The sequence below is a fragment of the Gopherus evgoodei genome, chromosome 15 (assembly GCF_007399415.2).
Source record: "Gopherus evgoodei ecotype Sinaloan lineage chromosome 15, rGopEvg1_v1.p, whole genome shotgun sequence".
In the NCBI taxonomy this organism is placed as follows: Eukaryota; Metazoa; Chordata; order Testudines; family Testudinidae; genus Gopherus; species Gopherus evgoodei.
Window position 1 is genome coordinate 7,291,992 of NC_044336.1, and position 18,731 is coordinate 7,310,722.

Genomic DNA, 18,731 nt, shown 5'->3' on the forward strand with positions numbered 1-18,731 from the left:
CAGCCAAGTGCAGAAGACACTGAAGGGAGCCCCTGTAGGGTGACCAGATGTCCCAATTTTATAGAGACAGTCCCGATTTTTGGGTCTTTTTCTTATATAGGCTCCTATTGCCCTCCACCCCCATCCCAATTTTTCACACTTGCTGTCTGGTCACTCTAAGCCCCTGTGATGGCTGAACTGGAGAGCAGAGCTCGGGGGAACGCGGGAGCCGGGACTCCTGTAATGTGGGGCTGCTGCTGCACAACAGTGAAGTGCCTCCGCAAAGAGGTACAGGGACACACAGCATGCTCTGGGTCTGCAGCATTTCTGTCCCCTAAGGCAGAGCTATCACGGATCCCTTCTCCAGCTCCCTCCCCCGCCTCCCACCCAAACAGCAAGAGGCACATGGTAAAGGGCCCGAAGCAGGCTGGCTGGGATCCAAGCCGTGATCAGCAACGAGCGTCTTCACACTGGGACCCCGAGCCAAACACACCCGGGCGCAGAGGAGAGAAATAATCGCAGCGAGGGGAGATCGCTGAGCCTCGGGTCACTGCCCTTCACGCGGAACGCTCCGTCGTCGGTGGTGATCATATGGAAAAGCAAAGCACTGCTGGGCAGGTTTCGCTGCAGTGATTCCAGGAAAGGGGGGTGGGAACCGTGTGGCTGAAATTCTCTGCAGCTGGCTGCCAAAGAAGCAGATGGGGTAGCCGGCTGGACTGCAGATTTACCAGGCAGGTAAATGTAGGCTTAGGCTGAGCCTCATAAACATGCAGAGCCATTCTACCTCCAGTGGAAACCCACTGCCATACAGCCTTAGGCATACTGTATTCACACAGGTACACGCACACACACCGCTCTCCCTCCCTGCACAACACCTGAATGCTTAGGCCATCTCACACACCACATACACTCGTTCACCCACACCCAGTGTTGCCATTCCATTTCCTGGGCCCATTCATCAGTGAGTTATTGTTGCATTGATTCTGTGCCAGGGCACTCTATGGGCATACAGAAAGTTTGCTGCCTTTCTGGGCCTCCTTGTGAGCTCAGGGCCCTACATTCTGCATTTCTACATGGCCCCATCGCTTCCCAGTCCCATGGGCTCCTCCCTCTGAGCTCAGGATGCCACCTCCACAGAGGTGAAGGCTGAGCCCTGCCTCTCAGACAGGATAGCCACAGCCCACACCTGCCCCTGAGTGGCAAGTGCTTCAGCAGGCCACTCATTAAAACATCCCTCGGGTGTTGGATAGGCCATGCAGAGGAGAAGGGAGGGCAGCCCTGTAGGGGGCACCTGAGTCTCTTGGGGAGGCATGGGAGGCAGTTTGCATTGTAGATTAAACACGTCTGGTGCTTCTTTGGCTAAAATGATCAGCAGTGAATAGCTAACGCGAATGGTGTTCCATTAGGTTTCAGAGTTAACGGTCATTTGGGATGAATGGGCAGTTTTTACCGCTTGAGCCTATGGTGTCAGGCTCTCTGCAGACTCAGGAGCACAGTGACGCACTGGTTACATTTTGAAGTATTTTTCTCAACCATGAGGGTTAGAAAGATTTTTTTAAGTGTGAAAACTTAAGATTCTGGAATCTGGGGAGGTTGGGGAGGATACTGCTGCGAATTCTGAAGCCTGGGCTTCCCAGAATCCCTGGGGCTTGACCCTCATCTGATTTGTAACGAACGTTTGTAAAAGTGATAGCTGTGTTGAGGAATGTAAGGTTGGGATAGCAGGGGGCTGCGGGTCAGGAGTGAGGAGCAGCAGAAGAGCGTGTGACTGTCTCAGGACTGGAATAGCAGAGGGCTGTAGCCCAGACTGAGGGAGCCCAGCACAGCTGCATTTGGGGAGCACAGGACAGGAGATGCAGGGGTGCTGAAGTCGTCCTTGGGGTGTTCTAGCAAAGGTGCATAGGGAAGCTACAGCCCACTGGCCGCTCACACGAGACAGGGCAGGGCTCTGTCACACAAGCTCACATAAGTGGACCATGGAAGGAAAGCCAGCGATGGTTTGATGTTATTGGCTGGGATTTCCTGGAGTCCCTTAGAGCAACATGTCAGGGAGCCGGTGATGACCCCTGGCACTGGTGGCCAGATGTTGCTGCTGTTGTTTCTCGGAAGCTGCGGAGTGTGGCGCTCCGGGGCGGCACTGAGCCATTGAGAAATGATCTAACTCCTCCCTGTCGGGGAGAGAAGTGAAAGGAGCTGGATCTCCCTCTACCCCCATTGTTGTATTATGGGCCTGGAGGCTTCCTCTGTAGGCTTTGTTCACCTGAGCCAGTTGGAGCTCTGCAGGCTCCCACGCGATCCCAGTGGCCTAATACTCTGCCCTCTGCCATCTAGAGTCTGCTGAGCGCCCGGGGAGGGCGTGACCAGTCTGGCATCCCGCTGGCGTAGATAGTGGCCCGCAGGGAGACAATCTGGCATGGGATCTGAGTCAGGCTTCAAGAGGCAGGACAGAAAGCCCAGTGCCTCGGATTTGTTTGTATCTATGGCCATCTAAAGCCAGCTGGGCCTTTGCGGCCTAGTCTCAGGCAGCGAGACAGCGCCGGGATTTGGGAAGAGAGAGAGAGAAAAGCAGCAGAAGTTAAAGGAAACCAGCCCGTTGTGTGGCAGGGCTTTGTGTCCAGGCCTCAGCGTGGTTGGGGCCTAGTATGGTTGCTAATGGGAGCAGGAGGGGAGAGAGCTATTACACACCAGGGGATGAATCGGACCAAAGTCGGGGGTGGGCTGGTTATCAGGAGAAGCTTCCTCATGCTCAGATCTACAGCTGTGGAAGGGGTGGAAGCCCGATTGCCTAGATGGTTTCAGTGGAGACTGGGCTGGAGAACACAGTGTGCACCGTGATAGTCCTACACTGGAAGTGAATCACAACCGGGAATCTCAGGATCGGAGCAATGCCCTCACCTAGGCAGAGGGATGCTGCCCCTGTTTGCTTTTTGCCCTGGGTGGGGTGCACCCTGGGTCAGAGCCGCACATGTTTAATTTGACTGTGGTTTCTTGTTTCATTTTCAGGTCCTCCTTGACCTGCCCACACTGTCTGAAGCAGAGTAACACCTTTGACCCCTTCCTGTGTGTCTCATTACCCATCCCCCTGCGCCAGACCAGGTACGTGAAGCAGCACCGCTGCCTCTGCTCTGAGCTTGCACCCACATTGGCCCCCGGGAAACGTCTTCCATCCGCACTCTGTCCCTCTCATCCCCGCCCCGTCTCCTGCTCCCCCGGCAGGGTGAGGCCTCTGGCTAGCCTGTGAGCCCACCCAGCGCAGTGCGTGGTGTGAACCACGTGCGGCTTGCCTGTCCCTGGCAGGGGGCCCTGCTGCAGAAGGCATAAGTGCTGGAACTACGGGTGTTGGAGGTGCTTCCGCACCCCTTGGTTTGAAGTGGTTTCCATTATAAACAGGGTTTACAGTTGGAGTCAATGGCTCTCAGCATCCCCACCTACAAATTGTTCCAGTGCCCCTGGCCGAAGGTGGGGCTGCTCGCTGAGGGGGAAGAGGGGTGTCAGGGGTGTGTCTCTGGGTTCCAATCACAGTGAGCTGGGCGGGTCCCATCGCAGTTGCTATTGGTCAGTCCACAGCACCATGCTACTTGTCAATTTGGTGACCTAGGACTGGCAGAATGGGACAGCCGGGCTGGGGGAGGATGAGCAGAGCTGTGTATGTGGGGAGCCCAGGGCTGGGATACCAGGGGGCTTTGAGTCAGGATTGAGGGGCACGGATACAGCTGTGTGGGAGGAGCCCGGGGCTGGGATAACAGGGGGCTGCGAGTCGGGATTGAGGAGCACTGATACAGCTGTGTGGGAGGAGCCCGGGGCTGGGATAATAGGGGACTGCGAGTCAGGATTGAGGGGCACTGATACAGCTGTGTGGGAGGAGCCCGGGGCTGGGATAACAGGGGGCTGCAAGTCGGGATTGAGGGGCACTGATACAGCTGTGTGGGAGGAGCCCGGGGCTGGGATAACAGGGGACTGCAAGTCAGGATTGAGGGGCACTGATACAACTGTGGGAGGAACCCAGGGCTGGGATAGCAAGAGGGTGTGGGATGGAACTGAGGGGCACCAGCAGAGCTGTCTGGGGGGAGGTCAGGACTGGGAGTTCGGAGGGTGATGACTGACATGTGCTGACAAAGCCCAGGGCAGACTGGTGGGTCCTTGGCAGCTTATTTTCAGTCAGGACCGAGGTGCATCGGCTGTAGCTGGGCCAGGGAAACACTTGCAAAGCTGCCCTCCCTTCACTGCTCCGCACTCCCACTCTGCCACCTGATGGGGACACGGCAACAGCTGTGCTCTCCCCGGGCCCCAGCATGCGGGTGGGACTTCCAACTGTAGCCATTAGCCAATGAAACACCCTGAAACAAACAAACAAAAAGTACTTGGTGTTTATCCAATGAACACTGGAAATGGCTACTTGTAGTTATAGGTTGTGGGTGATGCACTCTGCAGGGAAGATTCCTGAAGTGCACTAACTTGCTGCATGTTAACAGGTCTGCTCAGACCCTGCTGATGCTCTCTAAAGGTTGCCTAGTGCGCTTTAACCCAGCGCCAGTTGAAACAGTCCTACGTTAATGTGCACCAGGGAATGTTACCAAAAGATACTCAGTCCAGCACGTACAAAGGAAAACCCTCCCCCCCATTTTTGGACAGCAGCATAAAACTAAAAATTTGCTAAAAAATACCCCTCAAAATGGAATGAATAAACCCTAAAAACCAGACGCCCTCCATGGGGGGCAGAGGAAGCTCAGCAGTTGCCATTCTGCCCCCTGCATTAGCCAGTACTGGGTGCTGCAATCTCTAACAGAAAGGTTCTGTTACGGGAGGTCAGCCCACTATTCTCACAGGGCAGCTTTCGCTCCAGCTCCTTCATCTGTATTTCTAGAAACTCAGTTGCTCTTTCTCCAGCTTGGGCAGCGCCAAGCAAGGCGCAGCTGTGAGGGTGTTGAAAAGGCGCAAACCTGCCAAGGAAGGAAGAAAAGAAAATGAGATTTTTTATTGATATTGGTGAGAGCAAAACAACCATTTTCTTACCAGTCAAATCCTCCTTTGCGTGCTGAACTAGCAGCCGTTTCCTACATATCTGCTGCCCTCACACTGGCCCATTAGGACACAGATTACCGGCTCCTGTGATATCATTGCTGAGACCCCAGATCTTACAGGCGAGAGCCGAGGGCTTCCACCCCACAGGATTGACTCTTCCAAAAAGCCGTTTTCACATGTTGCAATCGATAATAGATGCAGGTGCTAACAGCAATGTCAGCGCTGAACTGATAGCCGTGACTAGTAACAATTCCTGCGGCAGCAAGTGTGTTTGGCAAGCATCTCGTTGGAGCTGTGAAGTTAACGTGCGATTAGTCGCAAAAACCGACAGCGAGAGAAAAAATTTGTCCCTGCGTATCTGGGAGTCGGCTCCACCGAGCATCCCGACCTTGACATGACATCTGCTCCCGTTAGTTCCACGGAGCCCTCACTGCTGGCAGGTTCTGTCTATCTCTGGTTGCACAACACCCAGCACAACAGGGTTCCCAGTGCGTGCCGGCAGCCCCTGGCGCTAGCGTGGTGCACTCTAGGGTGAGAGTTCTGCTCTGCACCCACAACGCTGCCCTCCAGCCCTGTCTGACAGACATTTACGAGGTGATGGGGGAAGAGGCAGAAGGAAAATGAAGCAGCTGAGCACAAGCTCAGAGCAAGGGGCATCGTGGAGTCGTAATGTGATCACTGGTTCCCCTCTAACGCCTGGGGCAGTCATCCTGTACCAGGCGCAGATTCCTTTCCCCTCCACACTGGATCTGCTGCGCTGGCCAGTGTGTGTGTGTGTGTGTGTGTGTGTGTGTGCGTGCGTGCGTGCGTGCGTGCGTGTGCGTGCTTGTGTGGGTGGCAGGGTGACCAGATGGCAAGTGTGAAAAATTGAGACAGGGGGTAAGGGGGTAATAGGAGCCTATACAAGAAAAAGACCCCAAAATTGGGACTGTCCCTATAAAATCAGGACACCTGGTCACCATGCGTGTATGTGCATGCATGTGTGTGCATATGTGTGCATGTGAGTGTGCGCGCGCATGCATGTGTGCACCTATGTGGGTTGGTGTGTGTGCATGCATTTGTGCATGTGCATGCGGGTGTGCGGGTGTATGTGTGTGCTTGCATGCATATGTGCGCTTGTGTGGGTGTGTGTGTATGCGGTGCATGTGCCTGAGCACACTTGTGCAGTCAAGTCTCCACCCAGCTCTGTTGGGGGTGGAGTAGTGGCTACCTTTGCACGAGGGGAGAAGGGGCCACAGATGCTTTCCTACTAGCCTGTGTGGATGCGTAGCCAAGGTCCTGGCTGGTTCCCCAGTGCCCAGCCCCACCTCTGCAGAGAAGCCTGGAGGCAGTAGTTCAGGTCTGTCCCAGTCTAACCCCTCAGGAGCACCATGCAGGACGGGTGCAGCAGCTGGAGGATGACTACCCAGAGACTTAGCAGCTGTTTGGAGTTATTTCTCCCATCCCCGCACCCGTAAGAGCAGCCTGCAAGGTCCCGTCATAGGGCAGAAGGGACCATGAGACCCTGGCCTGACCTCTGCAGAGCACACGCCATAGGATTTCACCATTACCTCTGCAGTTAGCCCAGTCACTTGCCTCTACCCAGTGCATCTCTTCCAGAACAGCGGCCAGCCTTCCTGTGGAGACCGCAAGAGATGGAGAATCCACCTCTTCCCTCGGCACTGGAGTCCAGTGGGAAATCACCCCACTCTGCTCACAATGATTTCTGATGAGATCAGGAGCTTTGCCTACCCCAGATGGCACCAAGTCATGAGTCAGCTCCCCAAAAATCATGAGATAGGTTTCAAAAGCTTGAGTGTGTAACCACGAATACGTCTGGGGGTTGTTTGTGACCAACTGGCTTTGGAGCCATGAGGTCACATCCGGGCCATGTTTCCAGCTTTTCTCCACAATCACAAAGGCCAAGGACTTTTTTTTTTAAATCCAAGATGAGATTCTCCTCTATCCCCAGGTCTCCAGGAGCTGGGGCTTTAAGAAAATCTCTGTTAGTGAGAGAATTGGCAACATGGCATCAGAGGAAAGATTTAAAATAGGAACTAAGGGCACTGTTTTAATGGCTGCTACCACAGGCCCTCTCAGGCTTAGAAGGAAAGATTGTAGGGCCCCGAAACACAGACAAGTTCCCGTCTGCAGCAACCCAGAGCTCCCGTTGCTTGCGCTGTGGATCCCTGAGACAGCATTAATTAAAAGAACTTGTATCACAGCCGCGTCTGGAGGCTTCAAACGAGATCAGAACCTCATGTGCTGGGCACTGTGCAGACCCAGAGCGACACAGTGTGTGCTCCAGAGAGCTCTGATAAGACACAGAGAGGCTGAGAGGGGAAACTGAGGCACAGAGATTTGTTTAAGGTCACACAGTGGGTCACTGGCAGAACCATGTCTCCTGACTCCTGGCCCATTAGCTCACCCTGCCTCTTAAACCAGAACCTCTCCCCAGTCAGGACAGCACGGCCCGCCCTGGCGCCTGGGAGGTTAGCGGGGAAATGTCTACTGGGTTGATCCAAGTTCTGCAGAACGTGGTGGCCTTGTGAAGCTGCCCTGAGCTTAGGGGGTCGGGGCAGTCCTGCGCCAGGTGGGTTAGTGGGCCCAGTCCCAGCACCAGTGGGCAGCCCCAGCTGGCAAGGAACTTGGTGTATCAATAATGCCAGCTGGATCTTGCGCAAGCTTACCTGATGCAGGTGTAAATGGCAGCAGGGTTGTGGGTGTACAGCAGAGCTGTGTGTGTGCGCATGCGCAGGCAGAAAAGCGTGGGTGTGCAGTAGGTGTGTGCACACACGCAGCAGGGCTCTGTGTGTGCGCGCATGTGCAGGCAGAGAAGTGTGGGTGTGCAGTAGGTGTGTGCACACATGCAGCAGGGCTCTGTGTGTGCGCGCATGCACAGGCAGAGAAGCGTGGGTGTGCAGTAGGTGTGTGCACACGTGCAGCAGAGCTCTGTGTGTGTGCGCATGCGCAGGCAGAGATGCGTGGGTGTGCAGTAGGTGTGTGCACACATGCAGCAGGGCTCTCTGTGTGTGCGCATGCGCAGGCAGAGAAGTGTGGGTGTGTAGTAAGTGTGTACACACACGCATCAGGGCTCTGTGTGTGTGCGCATGCGCAGGCAGAGAAGCGTGGGTGTGCAGTAGGTGTGTGCACACTTAGCAGGGCTCTGTGTGTGCGCGCATGCGCAGGCAGAGAAGCGTGGGTGTGCAGTAGGTGTGTACACACACGCAGCAGGGCTCTGTGTGTGTGTGTGCAGGAGAGGGGATGACATGTGGAAAGTGCTTGTAATTTACTTTGGCGAATCCCAGTCCTGTGGCCGCCAGCTTCTCAAACCGGCTGTTTCTGGGGAGAGAGTCTGTCAGCTCCTTCCGCTGGGCACTGGGACGCTGCACTGTACAGGCTAAGCCACTGCCTGCTTAGGCTGGAGTTCCTTTAAGACCCACAGTCGCCTGGTCTTTTATCCACTGTTTGCTTGCTCTGGTACCATTCCTTGATGCAGTAAATCTCCCGTGCTCCGCTGCACAGCTTGGCTTCTGCAAATTGATACTATCATTGTTCCTCTAGGGCCTTCATTGACAGATTTAAATACTTTATAAACCTCTGTGGCAGAATGTGCAGGGCCCAGCCTGATCCCTCATTGCCCAACAGCGTCGCTGTGCTAAGTGATTAATTTCCTTGGCTCAATAAATATTGCTCATTGGCTACGAGTCCTGAGGTCTGACATTTTGGAGGAGGGGTGGGGGAATCCCACCGGAGGGTCTGATCCAAAAGCTAAAAGGATTTGTTCCTGCGGAATACAACATCCTGCATTCCGGGATGGGAACTCAGGTGCTGTGAGTGGCAACCTCCCAGCCCAGCACTGAATAGGGGGAGCAAGAACTCCCAGGGTGTGGGGTGGTCTGAACACTGTGCCGAAATATGTAGATGGCTGGATGGGGAGAGATGTATACTGAGATAGACAAGTAGGTGGGGTATAGATAGATAAATAGATGGGGAGCAGTGTGTGTATTGGGATGGATAGAGGGGAGGGAGGTGTATTGGGATGGAGAGATGGGTGGAGGGGGTGTACTGAGATGGATAGATGGGGTGGGGGTGTATTGGGATGGATAACTAACTAGATGTTTCTGGGGAAAGATGGACAAGTGGATGGGTGTTTGTGTGGATAGATAGATAGGTGAGACCACGTTACAGAACCTAGACCAGTGGTTCTCAAACTTTTGTACTGGTGACCCCTTTCACATAGGAAGCCTCTGAGTGAAACCCCCCCTTATAAATTAAAAACACTTTTTTATATGTTTAATACCATTATAAATGCTGGAGGCAAAGTGGGCTTTGGGGTGGAGGCTGACAGTTCGCAACCCCCCATGTAATAACCTCACAACCCCCTGAGGGATCCCGACCCCCAGTTTGAACCCCTGACCTAGACCATCTTTGTGCTCCCCTCTGCCCTGCCCACATAGCTCTGTTCAGGGAATCAGTCTGGGTATCAGAATGGGCAACCCCTGCTACCTGGGGCACTCCCTGGGCACCACTGGCAGCCAGAGGCAACTGCCTGGCTCGAGGGATATGGGGCCTGTCAGCTCTGGGGAGTGGGCTCCCCTGGGGACTCCCAGCCCCCACCATTCGGAGCAGGAGACTTAAAGCCTGGTCTCAGAGCAGGGGCAGAGCACACGGCATAGGGAGCTGGTGTCCCGGGACAGGCTTGGGAGGTCAGTGGGAGAGGGAGGATAGGTTAGTGGTTAGGGCATTAGGCAGGGATTTGGGAGACCTGGGTGCAAATCCCTGCTCTCTGCAACAGAACTTCTTTTGTTTGCTGGGGTAAGTCACCTGCTCTCGGTGCCTCTGTTCTGCCATCTGCACAATGGGGATAGCAGGGCTGCAAGGCTGTGGGAAGGATGAAGGATGCAAGGTGCTCTCAGGCTGTGGTAGTGGGGGCCTGCGAGCTGGATGTGCACACCTTGGATCGCCCCAGGCTCTGGGCATTCCTGGCACCTGCGTCTCTGCCAGCGAAGCCCTCCCTTGAGTTCAGCCCCTGGCAGCTGGCTGAGTTTTGACCAGTTTGGCGCTGAGCTTGTGGAGTGGATGGGAACAATCAATGGAGACTTAGGCTGTTTTATGCAGGCAGCCAGCACTGCCTGGGAGCCAAGAGCTGCCAGCGGGGTCGGGGGGCTGTCTGCCATGCTGAGTGCTGCCTCGAACATTATCTCCCGCCGCACGGTGAAGGCTCTGCCCACTGAGGGCTGTCCCCAGGAGCTGGCACTGGTCCTGTCAGCCCTCAGACGATAAACCTGCTCATTCAGCTTAAAGGGTAAGGAACAATGCAGCGGCAGCATGGCGCAGACAGGCAGCCGAGGGCATGGATGTGTCTCCTGGGGCAGAGAGGGAGGGGACCCTCTGTTTCACTGTTGACAGGCAAATGCCACGAGTGCTTCTGCACAGCAGTGCTATTATCAGCCTGCCTGGTGCCTCGGCTAAATGAAACGTAAGTGCTGCAATCAGGGGACGCGCTGGAGAGAAGCAGCTCACCTGCCTGCCAGGCTGGGCTGAGCCCGGGGACAGGGAGAGCTGGGAAGTGCATGAAAGGCAGGCTAGGAGAACTTGTGTGGTAAGAGCCGGCGCGGGCTCTGAGCGTGACCTCCTTCTGGGCACTGAACCTGCTGCATGCCTGGCACCAGCCTGCAGTGAAGAGCTGACCTGGCGTCTTCATTCCCTAGGGAGCAGGCCAAGCTGGGGGAGACATGGGGGCGCTTTGGCTTGGGGTGGAGCTTGGCAGTTGAGGGCTCCTGCCTTGTGGGTTCTGGGCAGGCCCTGGTCTGGCTGGCTTTGGCCTGTGTTGTGAAGCGTCCAGGCTGTGCTGTTCTGGCTCAGCCACCAGCAGCTCATGAGGTGTTAACTACGGGTCTGTCTTCACTGTGGAGTTAGCCTGGGTGTTGCCCCTGAGCCCCCTCCACCCACACACAACCGCCTCTCACTCGTGTAGAAATGCTTCCAACCCAGGCTAGCTGGTCTGGCTGGGAGTGGGTGGGAGCCCACATGCTGCTTTCACTGGGGCTGGGAACCCCCTCCTCACTTTGCAGTGAGGACCCAGGTTAAATCCCTCAAGTGCCATTGGTGCCCCCCCATTCCCCAGGGGGGCCAGGACAGGCAGGTTCTCCCACAAACCCCTGGGAAAGACTCAGAGAGTGGCTCTGCTTGCTGCAGCCCAAAGGACCAGGGCACATGCCCCCAGAAGTCCTAGTGACACACGCGGGTGACCGCAATGCAATCAGGACACAGTAACTGGGGCAGGGCATTGCAGTGGGGCTGTTCCTCACCTCCAGGCTAGGCCAATCCAGGGGCTCCCGCCTGGTGCAGTGCAGACATCCCTCGGGGGAGTAGAGGCGGTGGGGCTACCTGTGTGGACTCCTGGGGCATTTCTCTCTTACTTACAGGCACTACGCCTGGGAGGGGCCAAGTGCCTTGCAGAACAGGTCTAAGGCCATGTTGTCTCACTTCCAAGGCTGCAGCATGGCTGTGTGAGGAGGCACCTCAGAGAGCCAGGAAACGACAACAAGCGGTTCAGGGGCTGGGATTCTCCCGATGAGGGATGGCTGCCCCAGCCCGCGGCTCTTGCTGAGCTGAAGAATGGGCCTGGCTCAGTCCTTGGCTGGCCGCTGTAGTTCATGTGTCTCTCTCTGCTGGGCAGCAGAGCAAAGAGAACAGCACCAAAAGGGATGTGGTAGGACTCCTACCCATGTTGACTCCTGGAGCACTGAGGGGGAGTCCGGGCACCCACCTCCACATCTCCCTTAGCAAAGGACAGGGCCTGGGCCTTGGGCCGAGGAGGCAGAGGGTGAGAAGCTCTCCTGGGACAGGGGGGATGGATCAGGTGACCTTTGGCATTGGAGGTGACCCTGGGGCTGGGTAGCTGATGGGTGAGCTTGGCATGGGGTGGGGAGAGAAGTGAAGTTGGGTGATGCAATGATGTGCTCAGAAAGTGCAGGGTGTGGGGGAATTGGGGCTGAACAATCTGGGAGTCTGAGCTGCGGGAGGCATGGAAGCTCAAGAAACAGTGTGTGACTGCATTGGCATTTCTCCTTTGAAGGTCTGGGTTCAAACCCAGCTCAGCATCCCAGTGAAATGCATCTGGCTGTCTCAGCCCAACTCCAAGAGCCACTTGCCAGCCTCCCCTAGCCACGGGTCTCCCACCTAAGGAGACAAGTGACAAGGCTATTTCTAGCCACACTTCCCGGGGTCCCTGCCAGCCCCACATTTCTATGCTTTACCTTTGTTCTAGCTATTTTACCTATGTTCTAGTTTCACCATGAAAGGGCCGGTGCTATCCCATGATGCTCTGCAGCTGCGGATACAGCAGGACTATTGAGCACTGGCTGCCCTGATGGGAGGCCTTTGCCATCCACACAACCAGTGCATATGGGAGCTACTGCTGGGTTGTAATAAACCACACCCTAAACCAGTGGTTCCCAAACTAGGGGCGCTGCTTCTTCAGGGAAAGCCCCTGGCGGGCCGGGCCGGTTTGTTTACCTGCCGCATCCACAGGTTTGGCCGATCGCAGCTCCCAGTGGCCGCGGTTCGCCACTCCAGGCCAATCGGGGCTGCAGAAAGCGGTGGCCAGCATGTCCCTCGGCCTGCGCTACTTCCTGCAGCTCCCATTGGCTGAGAACAGTGAACTGCAGCCAGTGGGAGCTGCGATTGGCCAAACCTGTGGATGCGGCAGGTAAACAAACCGGCCCAGCCTGCCAGGGGCTTTTTCTGAAGAAGTAGCAGCCCACGTTTGGGAACCATTTCCCTAAACAGACCTACACAGTAGGGTGCCTCCCATAGCCCTTCACTGGTCAGAATTCCTAGTCTGATGCTCCCCTGTGTGCAGCTCTGACTCAGCGATAGAGCAACGGGAAATGCTTGTGATGTGGGAAAAGTGTATCAGGTGCTGACCTGGAGCAGTCCCCTCATGGCACGGTGTGGCCCTGTGGGCGCGCCGCCCTCACCTTCTTTTGGCTGCTCCCAAGTCACGTGTCCATAGCAGCGCAGAGGTCCTACCTCAGTATCCCCCTAGCAGGGTCCTAGTTATTAAGCCTTAATAAAGCCCACAGACCTAAACCCTGCCCCTGAGTTAAGGGATTCCTCACCCCTCATGCCTGGGGCTGTGCAATGGGTCAAGCTTGCATTGCCATGCCAGTCCACCAGCACCGGGTTCCGGCCCTGCTTCACAGCACCTCTTCCCTTTTCCAAAGCGGGGTGTATCCCATCCCCAGCGTGTCTGCTGCACCCTTAAACTCCTGTTTCCTTAAAGGGGCCATGTCATGGACTAGGCATGGCTGGCCCTGAGGCCCACCGCTCCTTAAAGTGACCGGACCACCAGACCATGGTGTTAAATGTTATGGGGTAATTCTGCCCTGGTTGCATGCTCCAGCAGCAAGGGAAGGCACTCTGCGGAGGGCAGAGCTGAGCCCTGCATGTTTGTGGCCCTTACAGTCAGTGCTGAGGTATGTTCCCGGGTCAGTGCTCAGCTGTCTGGGCTCATCACTTCCTGCACAGGGTTGGGAACACACGGCGTATCCTAATACCCAGCTGGAACAAGAGCTCGGGTGCCCTGGGGCACAGACAGACCAAGGGGAGGACCTCCCATTTGCTGCTTACTGGCTTTCTGGAACCGTCTGCTCCTCTGTTTTTCAGGCCCTTGAATGTCACTTTAGTCTTCCAGTCCAAGAGCCAGCGGTTCCTGCGGATAGGCTTAGCAGTGCCCCTCTTCAGCACCGTGGCGACCCTCAGGGCAATGGTGGCAGAAGAAGGCAAAATCGCCCCCAATCAGGTGAGTCAGGGCCAGACCCTCCGCCACACTGTCCCAAGCCTGGAGCAGCCAGGTGGCCAGCTACCCACCCTGCTGAGCGCACTCCTGGCGGCACTGGCGTTGCCCGCTCCGGCCAGGCAGGGCTCACATGGCAAGGAAGGGGCCCCGCGCTTTGTCTCAGCTGCTCTGGTGTAGGGACACACTGCGTCGTGCCACAAACGCCAGATGGCATCGCAGTACCAGGCAGTGGGGCGTGAATGGAACCCCCTGTTGACTGTGTCTCACAGGTGGTACGGGCATGCTACAGCCCTGTCAGCCGGGCTCCCAGTTGCAGCAGCTCATGTCCACATTCACTGCACTGAGCTGCTGTGTGGAGGCTCCTGGCAGCCCAGGGACTCCTTAGTTGTTCTGCAAGTTTGAGGCTCTCCAGAGGCAAGAGAGATCGTGGCCACAGGATGGTTTTTTCCTCAACATCCTTATGGGAGGGAGCCGTGGTCGCTGACTGTTCCCCTATGCTGCAGGTGATCCTGGTGGAGCTGTCCCCCAGCGGGTTCCAGCGCTCTTTCCACGACGAGGAGGATCTGAACGCCATCGCGGAGGGCGACAGCGTCTATGCCTTCCAGGCCCCGCTGCCCTTCAGCAGAGGCAGCTCATCCCGGCTGTCAGGTACCAAACTGCGTTCGGGTTTGTTCCTTGCAAGCAGGTGGGAACGTGCACGCGATAAAAGCCGGTCATGTCTCCTTCCCCAGCCTCCTCTTATGAGCCTTGGCAGGAGGATGCCTAACAGCAGGCATTTTCCATCAGCGTCGGAGCATCTCCCTGCGTGCTTGGAACAGCTATCGCCCTGCAGCTTTAATGAGCAGAAATTGATGTGGGATTTACTCCACTCTCCCTGGGACTGAGTCCCCGGAGACAGCTCCCGCTGCCCTATATGCATCTGTCTCAGCTTCTGGGCATACCCAGGAAACAATTATACAGGCTAAGCCCAAACCATTTAGCTGAGAAAATGGCAGGGTACCTCGTCTGATGGCCTATTAGCAAAAGATGGCCCAGGTTTAAAGGCACGGGGTCTTTTAGACTGAACACGTGTGAAACAGAATCTCTTCTGACACAGCCGGACCAGCTGCCCATGAGGCTGTCTCACAATGTGTGAGACATAGGGAAGAAGTTGCGGCTACAGCTCTGGGCTGGGACGAAGGAGATCTGGGGTCAGTTCTAGCTCAGTCACAGGCTCCTTGGGGGAGTCACCCCATTTTCTGGGGATAACAATGCTTAATTCGGGGTGGGTGGGGAGGCAGGGCCCCTCGTCCAGCATGAGCAGCACCCAGTGCAAAGAGGCCCTGACCTGCCACATACTCAATGATTTTGCCCTGATCTTTAAAGCACTGCACTACCCACTCTCCGTACTTTGATTCAGGGATCACTCAGTGCTGGGGCCACAACCAGCTGAGCCTGTGCGATGCAGTGCCGCGGCCTGTTCACAGCTTGCTTGTCCTTGAAGACACCTCCTAATGCCACCTCCCCCCGGGCACTACAGAGATGCCAGCTGAATGGGCCAGGGGCTTAGGGCCATCTCCCGCACCAGAGGGCAGGGCTAAGGAGCCTTGGGGGTGGGGGAACAGGCTGTCACCACCTGATCTGTGTGCCTGCTGCAGGTGCAGCTTGAGGACGTCAGCTCCACAGACGTCCGAGATGTAGAAGACCTCTTGGGTCACTGGGTCCTGGGAGCCCGGCAGGATTCTGTGTCCGGCCCCTTTCACAGGCCCTGCATTAAGCTCATTCAGAAAGAGGAGGGTGCTAGTCAATGGGAATAAAAGCATTCAAATCCCACCCTCTGTGGGAGGGGCAAGTATCATTAGCCCTCCCCTGGGGGTCATAGAGCCCTGTCATTCCAGGTGCAAACACGATTCCAAACCTTGTAGTGGGCACGTTGTTTTCTGGCCAGCCCAGCGAACCCACCTCTCCTGGGTGGAGGTGCCCAGCTGGGCTGGAGGGCATGGGGGTGGGGAGAAAAACCGGAGCGACCGAGCGGCATGCCCAGATTGCCTGCGGAGCTGGAGAAGCAACAGCCTGCTTAATGCTGCTCTAAGAAAGATGCCCTCCCCCCCCACCCCGAGTGTCAATGCAACTGGACCCACCTGTTTGCTCAGAGCCACGTCTGCGCCACGTCAGTCTGCTTGGAGACTGAGAAGAGAACTGGGCCCCTAACATTCCCTAACAGCAGCTCTTCAGAAGGCCAGACTGACAAGTCTTGGTGATGGTTCCAGGGGGAATCTCAGGGAGTTTTGGGCTTTGGAGACTTCTCCAACCTCCTGGGAAGTATCATGCCCTTGTTGCTCTGCAGTTGGCTTCCTTCTGGGATTTCCAGGTGGCATCCTGCTCAGCTGGTGCTTAGGTCCCTCAGCTCCAGGAAGTGCAGAGGAAGCCATGAAAGCGAAACGGAGCCGAAAGCGAAGTGAACGTTTTCAAACCCGGAGAGAGGTTCGGCTCGAGCTGTGGGTGGACGATCAGCTCAGCCCTTGTGGGATTTGCCCTTCCTTGGTTAGGACGGGCCACAGGGCCAGGGGTGCAACATGCAGTGTGGCAGACTCTGGGGGAGCCTCTGTCTATGGGATGCATGGAGACAGCTCTCGGAAGGCAGGGAGAGATGGTGCTGAGACCTGGCACCCCTGGCAGGCAGAGGGCTCCTTGGTTGCTGTCTGGAGGAAGGTTTGGGATGCAGAGTTCTGTGGCTTAGCACAGAATCCCTGTGTTACAGCCATTCCCCTGAGAGCTGCAGAGAAATCCTGGGGCCACCTGCCACAGAGCTAACTTCATGATGCCCGGAGGTAAAGCAGTATCCCTCCAGCACAGCACCAGCTTCAGGGGAATCCTGGGGGCGGAGGCCGCTGCCCATTACACTGTTCCTGACCCAGTTTCACCCCTCCAGCTAACACTAATGGGAGTTTCAAAGGAAAGCGTCACATAAAGCATCCTAATGTCACGCTCATTGGCAAGGTTTGTGCTGGTAATCGGACCCCGGGACTCCCGTTAACGGTGACTTAATTAGATGCCAGCTGGTGTTCAGTAAATGTTTGCCTAAGTACACATGGCATCTGGGCAGGGCGTGTGGAATGTCTCCTCGTGTGAACACGTTCTGATTAGCTGCCACCTGGGCAGCTGCTAACTGGGCTAATGTGGCTGCTTGGTGCCGGAATGAGCTGTGCTGCTGCTCGGCGTGAGCCGTGGGCATTCTGGGGCCTATGAAATAAGAACCATCCCAACTGTGGCATCAAATGAAATTTGATCGTCTGAAGTTCAGGAAACAGTTCCTCCCCCCCTGCCCAACTCTGTTTCACTTTCACTGTCCCTCTGCATGTCCAGCGTGTGCCTGGAAACGCACGATCCAAAACTCAGCAAGAAAGGAGCAGCTTGTGGTGCTGCCCAGAAATCTCTGCAGGGAACGTGTTTGGTTTTCCAAACTCCCGGGGAACCAGTGGCAGCCAGACTCCTGATTGCTTCTCCAGGCTCCATCCCCAGGCATGGGAGGTTCCTGCACCCCAGGCCCGGTGCATTGAGGTCCCCACCTTGGGCCTGGGCTGAGCCTGAGTCCAAACAGAAAGCTCCTAATACAAGTGGAAGTTGCTGTCCTAGGGAATGTTCCCTGAGTACTTGCCTCAAGCAAAGGCCTGAACAAAGCAATTCCTGCAGCAGCCCCATCAATAATAGATCTAGCCTAATGGAGCTTGTTGGTCTAATTCCTCCTTCCCCGGCAGCCACCTGGGGAGCAATATTTTTAGGTTCTCCAGGAAAGGGCCAGGCATGTTTCAGAACCGTATGCGGCACATGAGCAGCTGCAGCAGGGCGTGGCATCTCTGGCGCCAGGCCTGGGCTGAGAAGGGACAGCACCCTCCTGGAGCTAGGAGTGTAAAAATACCAGAGCTCCTTCTCTGGCCGACGATGACACACCCTGGGGCCAGTGAACAAGGTGGCCGAGGGGACGTGGCCTTGCAGCCTTTCATGCCGTGCAGCATAAACCGCTGAGCCGATTCTCTTCGAGCAGCTCACTGGCGAGGTCTGAGACACGATGAGCAATCGTGCCCTTCCCTTGCTAGGGAGCTCAGCCCTGTGCAGCAGAAGGCACCAGGCCACGGGTCCAGGACAGCTTCAGGGCTTCATCTGTGCTGATAGCCTTTTCCAGAGGCCCCTCACTGTGCTATCGGGGCACCTTGTGTACATTTATAGAGCCGCCACCCTCCACCACCCCGTGAGGCAGGAGCAGGGGGCTACCACAGCCCCGTTTCACAGACAGGAACTGAGGCATGGGGGACATGCCCAAGGCAGAGTCAGGAATTAGAACCCAGATCTCCTGAGGTGCCTCTCTGGCAGGCTTACTGGGCCTGTCCAAGGAGTGACAACAGGCGAATAATGTGGGGACGCAGGAGAAGCTGGGCTCTGCCCAAGCCAAGGCTGTGGGGAAGGTGGCCTGTTCCTCTCCCCAGGCTCTCAGGCATCGCAAGGCAGCATGGAGTCCAGTCTGCGCCCCGCAGTGCGAGACCAGGACCCGTCCCCCTGGCAGTGCCACTTATCTGTGGTGGGGAGACACCACCTGGTGCTGAAGGTTTGTGAGCAGTCCTGATATGGCCCCACCCCAGGCCAGGACGTTCCCCCAGTTACTCTCCCTCCTGTCCCAGTGCAGAATGACACAACGTCTCCCCTGGACCAGAAAGCGAAGCCATGGCCACAGCCTGCCCCCCATTGACTTGGGGGTGGAGCAGTGAGTGGGCAGGCATCAGCAGCACCCAGTCTTGCTACGGCCCCTCTCACTGAGGGTCTGCTCTTCTCCTGTGCTGGTCTCTGATATGCTGAACCTGGCAGCCTGCCATGCCATCCCCAGCACGCTAGAGAGGGACTTGGTGCCCCTGCCAGTTGGTGGCAGGTGGGAGCTGTGGGTGTGTCATAAACAGATAGCTAAGGGTTA

General features: G+C 56.4%; 1 protein-coding gene across 2 annotated transcripts in view; it reads left to right on the top strand.

The window, feature by feature from the left end:
* Positions 1-18,731, top strand: part of USP43 (ubiquitin specific peptidase 43) — a 200,862-nt gene that overhangs the window by 126,173 nt on the left and 55,958 nt on the right. For both annotated transcript variants that reach the window (XM_030534619.1, XM_030534617.1), the window contains exons 4-6: positions 2,983-3,075; positions 13,657-13,792; positions 14,293-14,437. In XM_030534619.1, the coding sequence (XP_030390479.1) occupies positions 2,983-3,075; positions 13,657-13,792; positions 14,293-14,437 (374 nt within the window). The remainder of the gene's footprint in view (positions 1-2,982; positions 3,076-13,656; positions 13,793-14,292; positions 14,438-18,731) is intronic.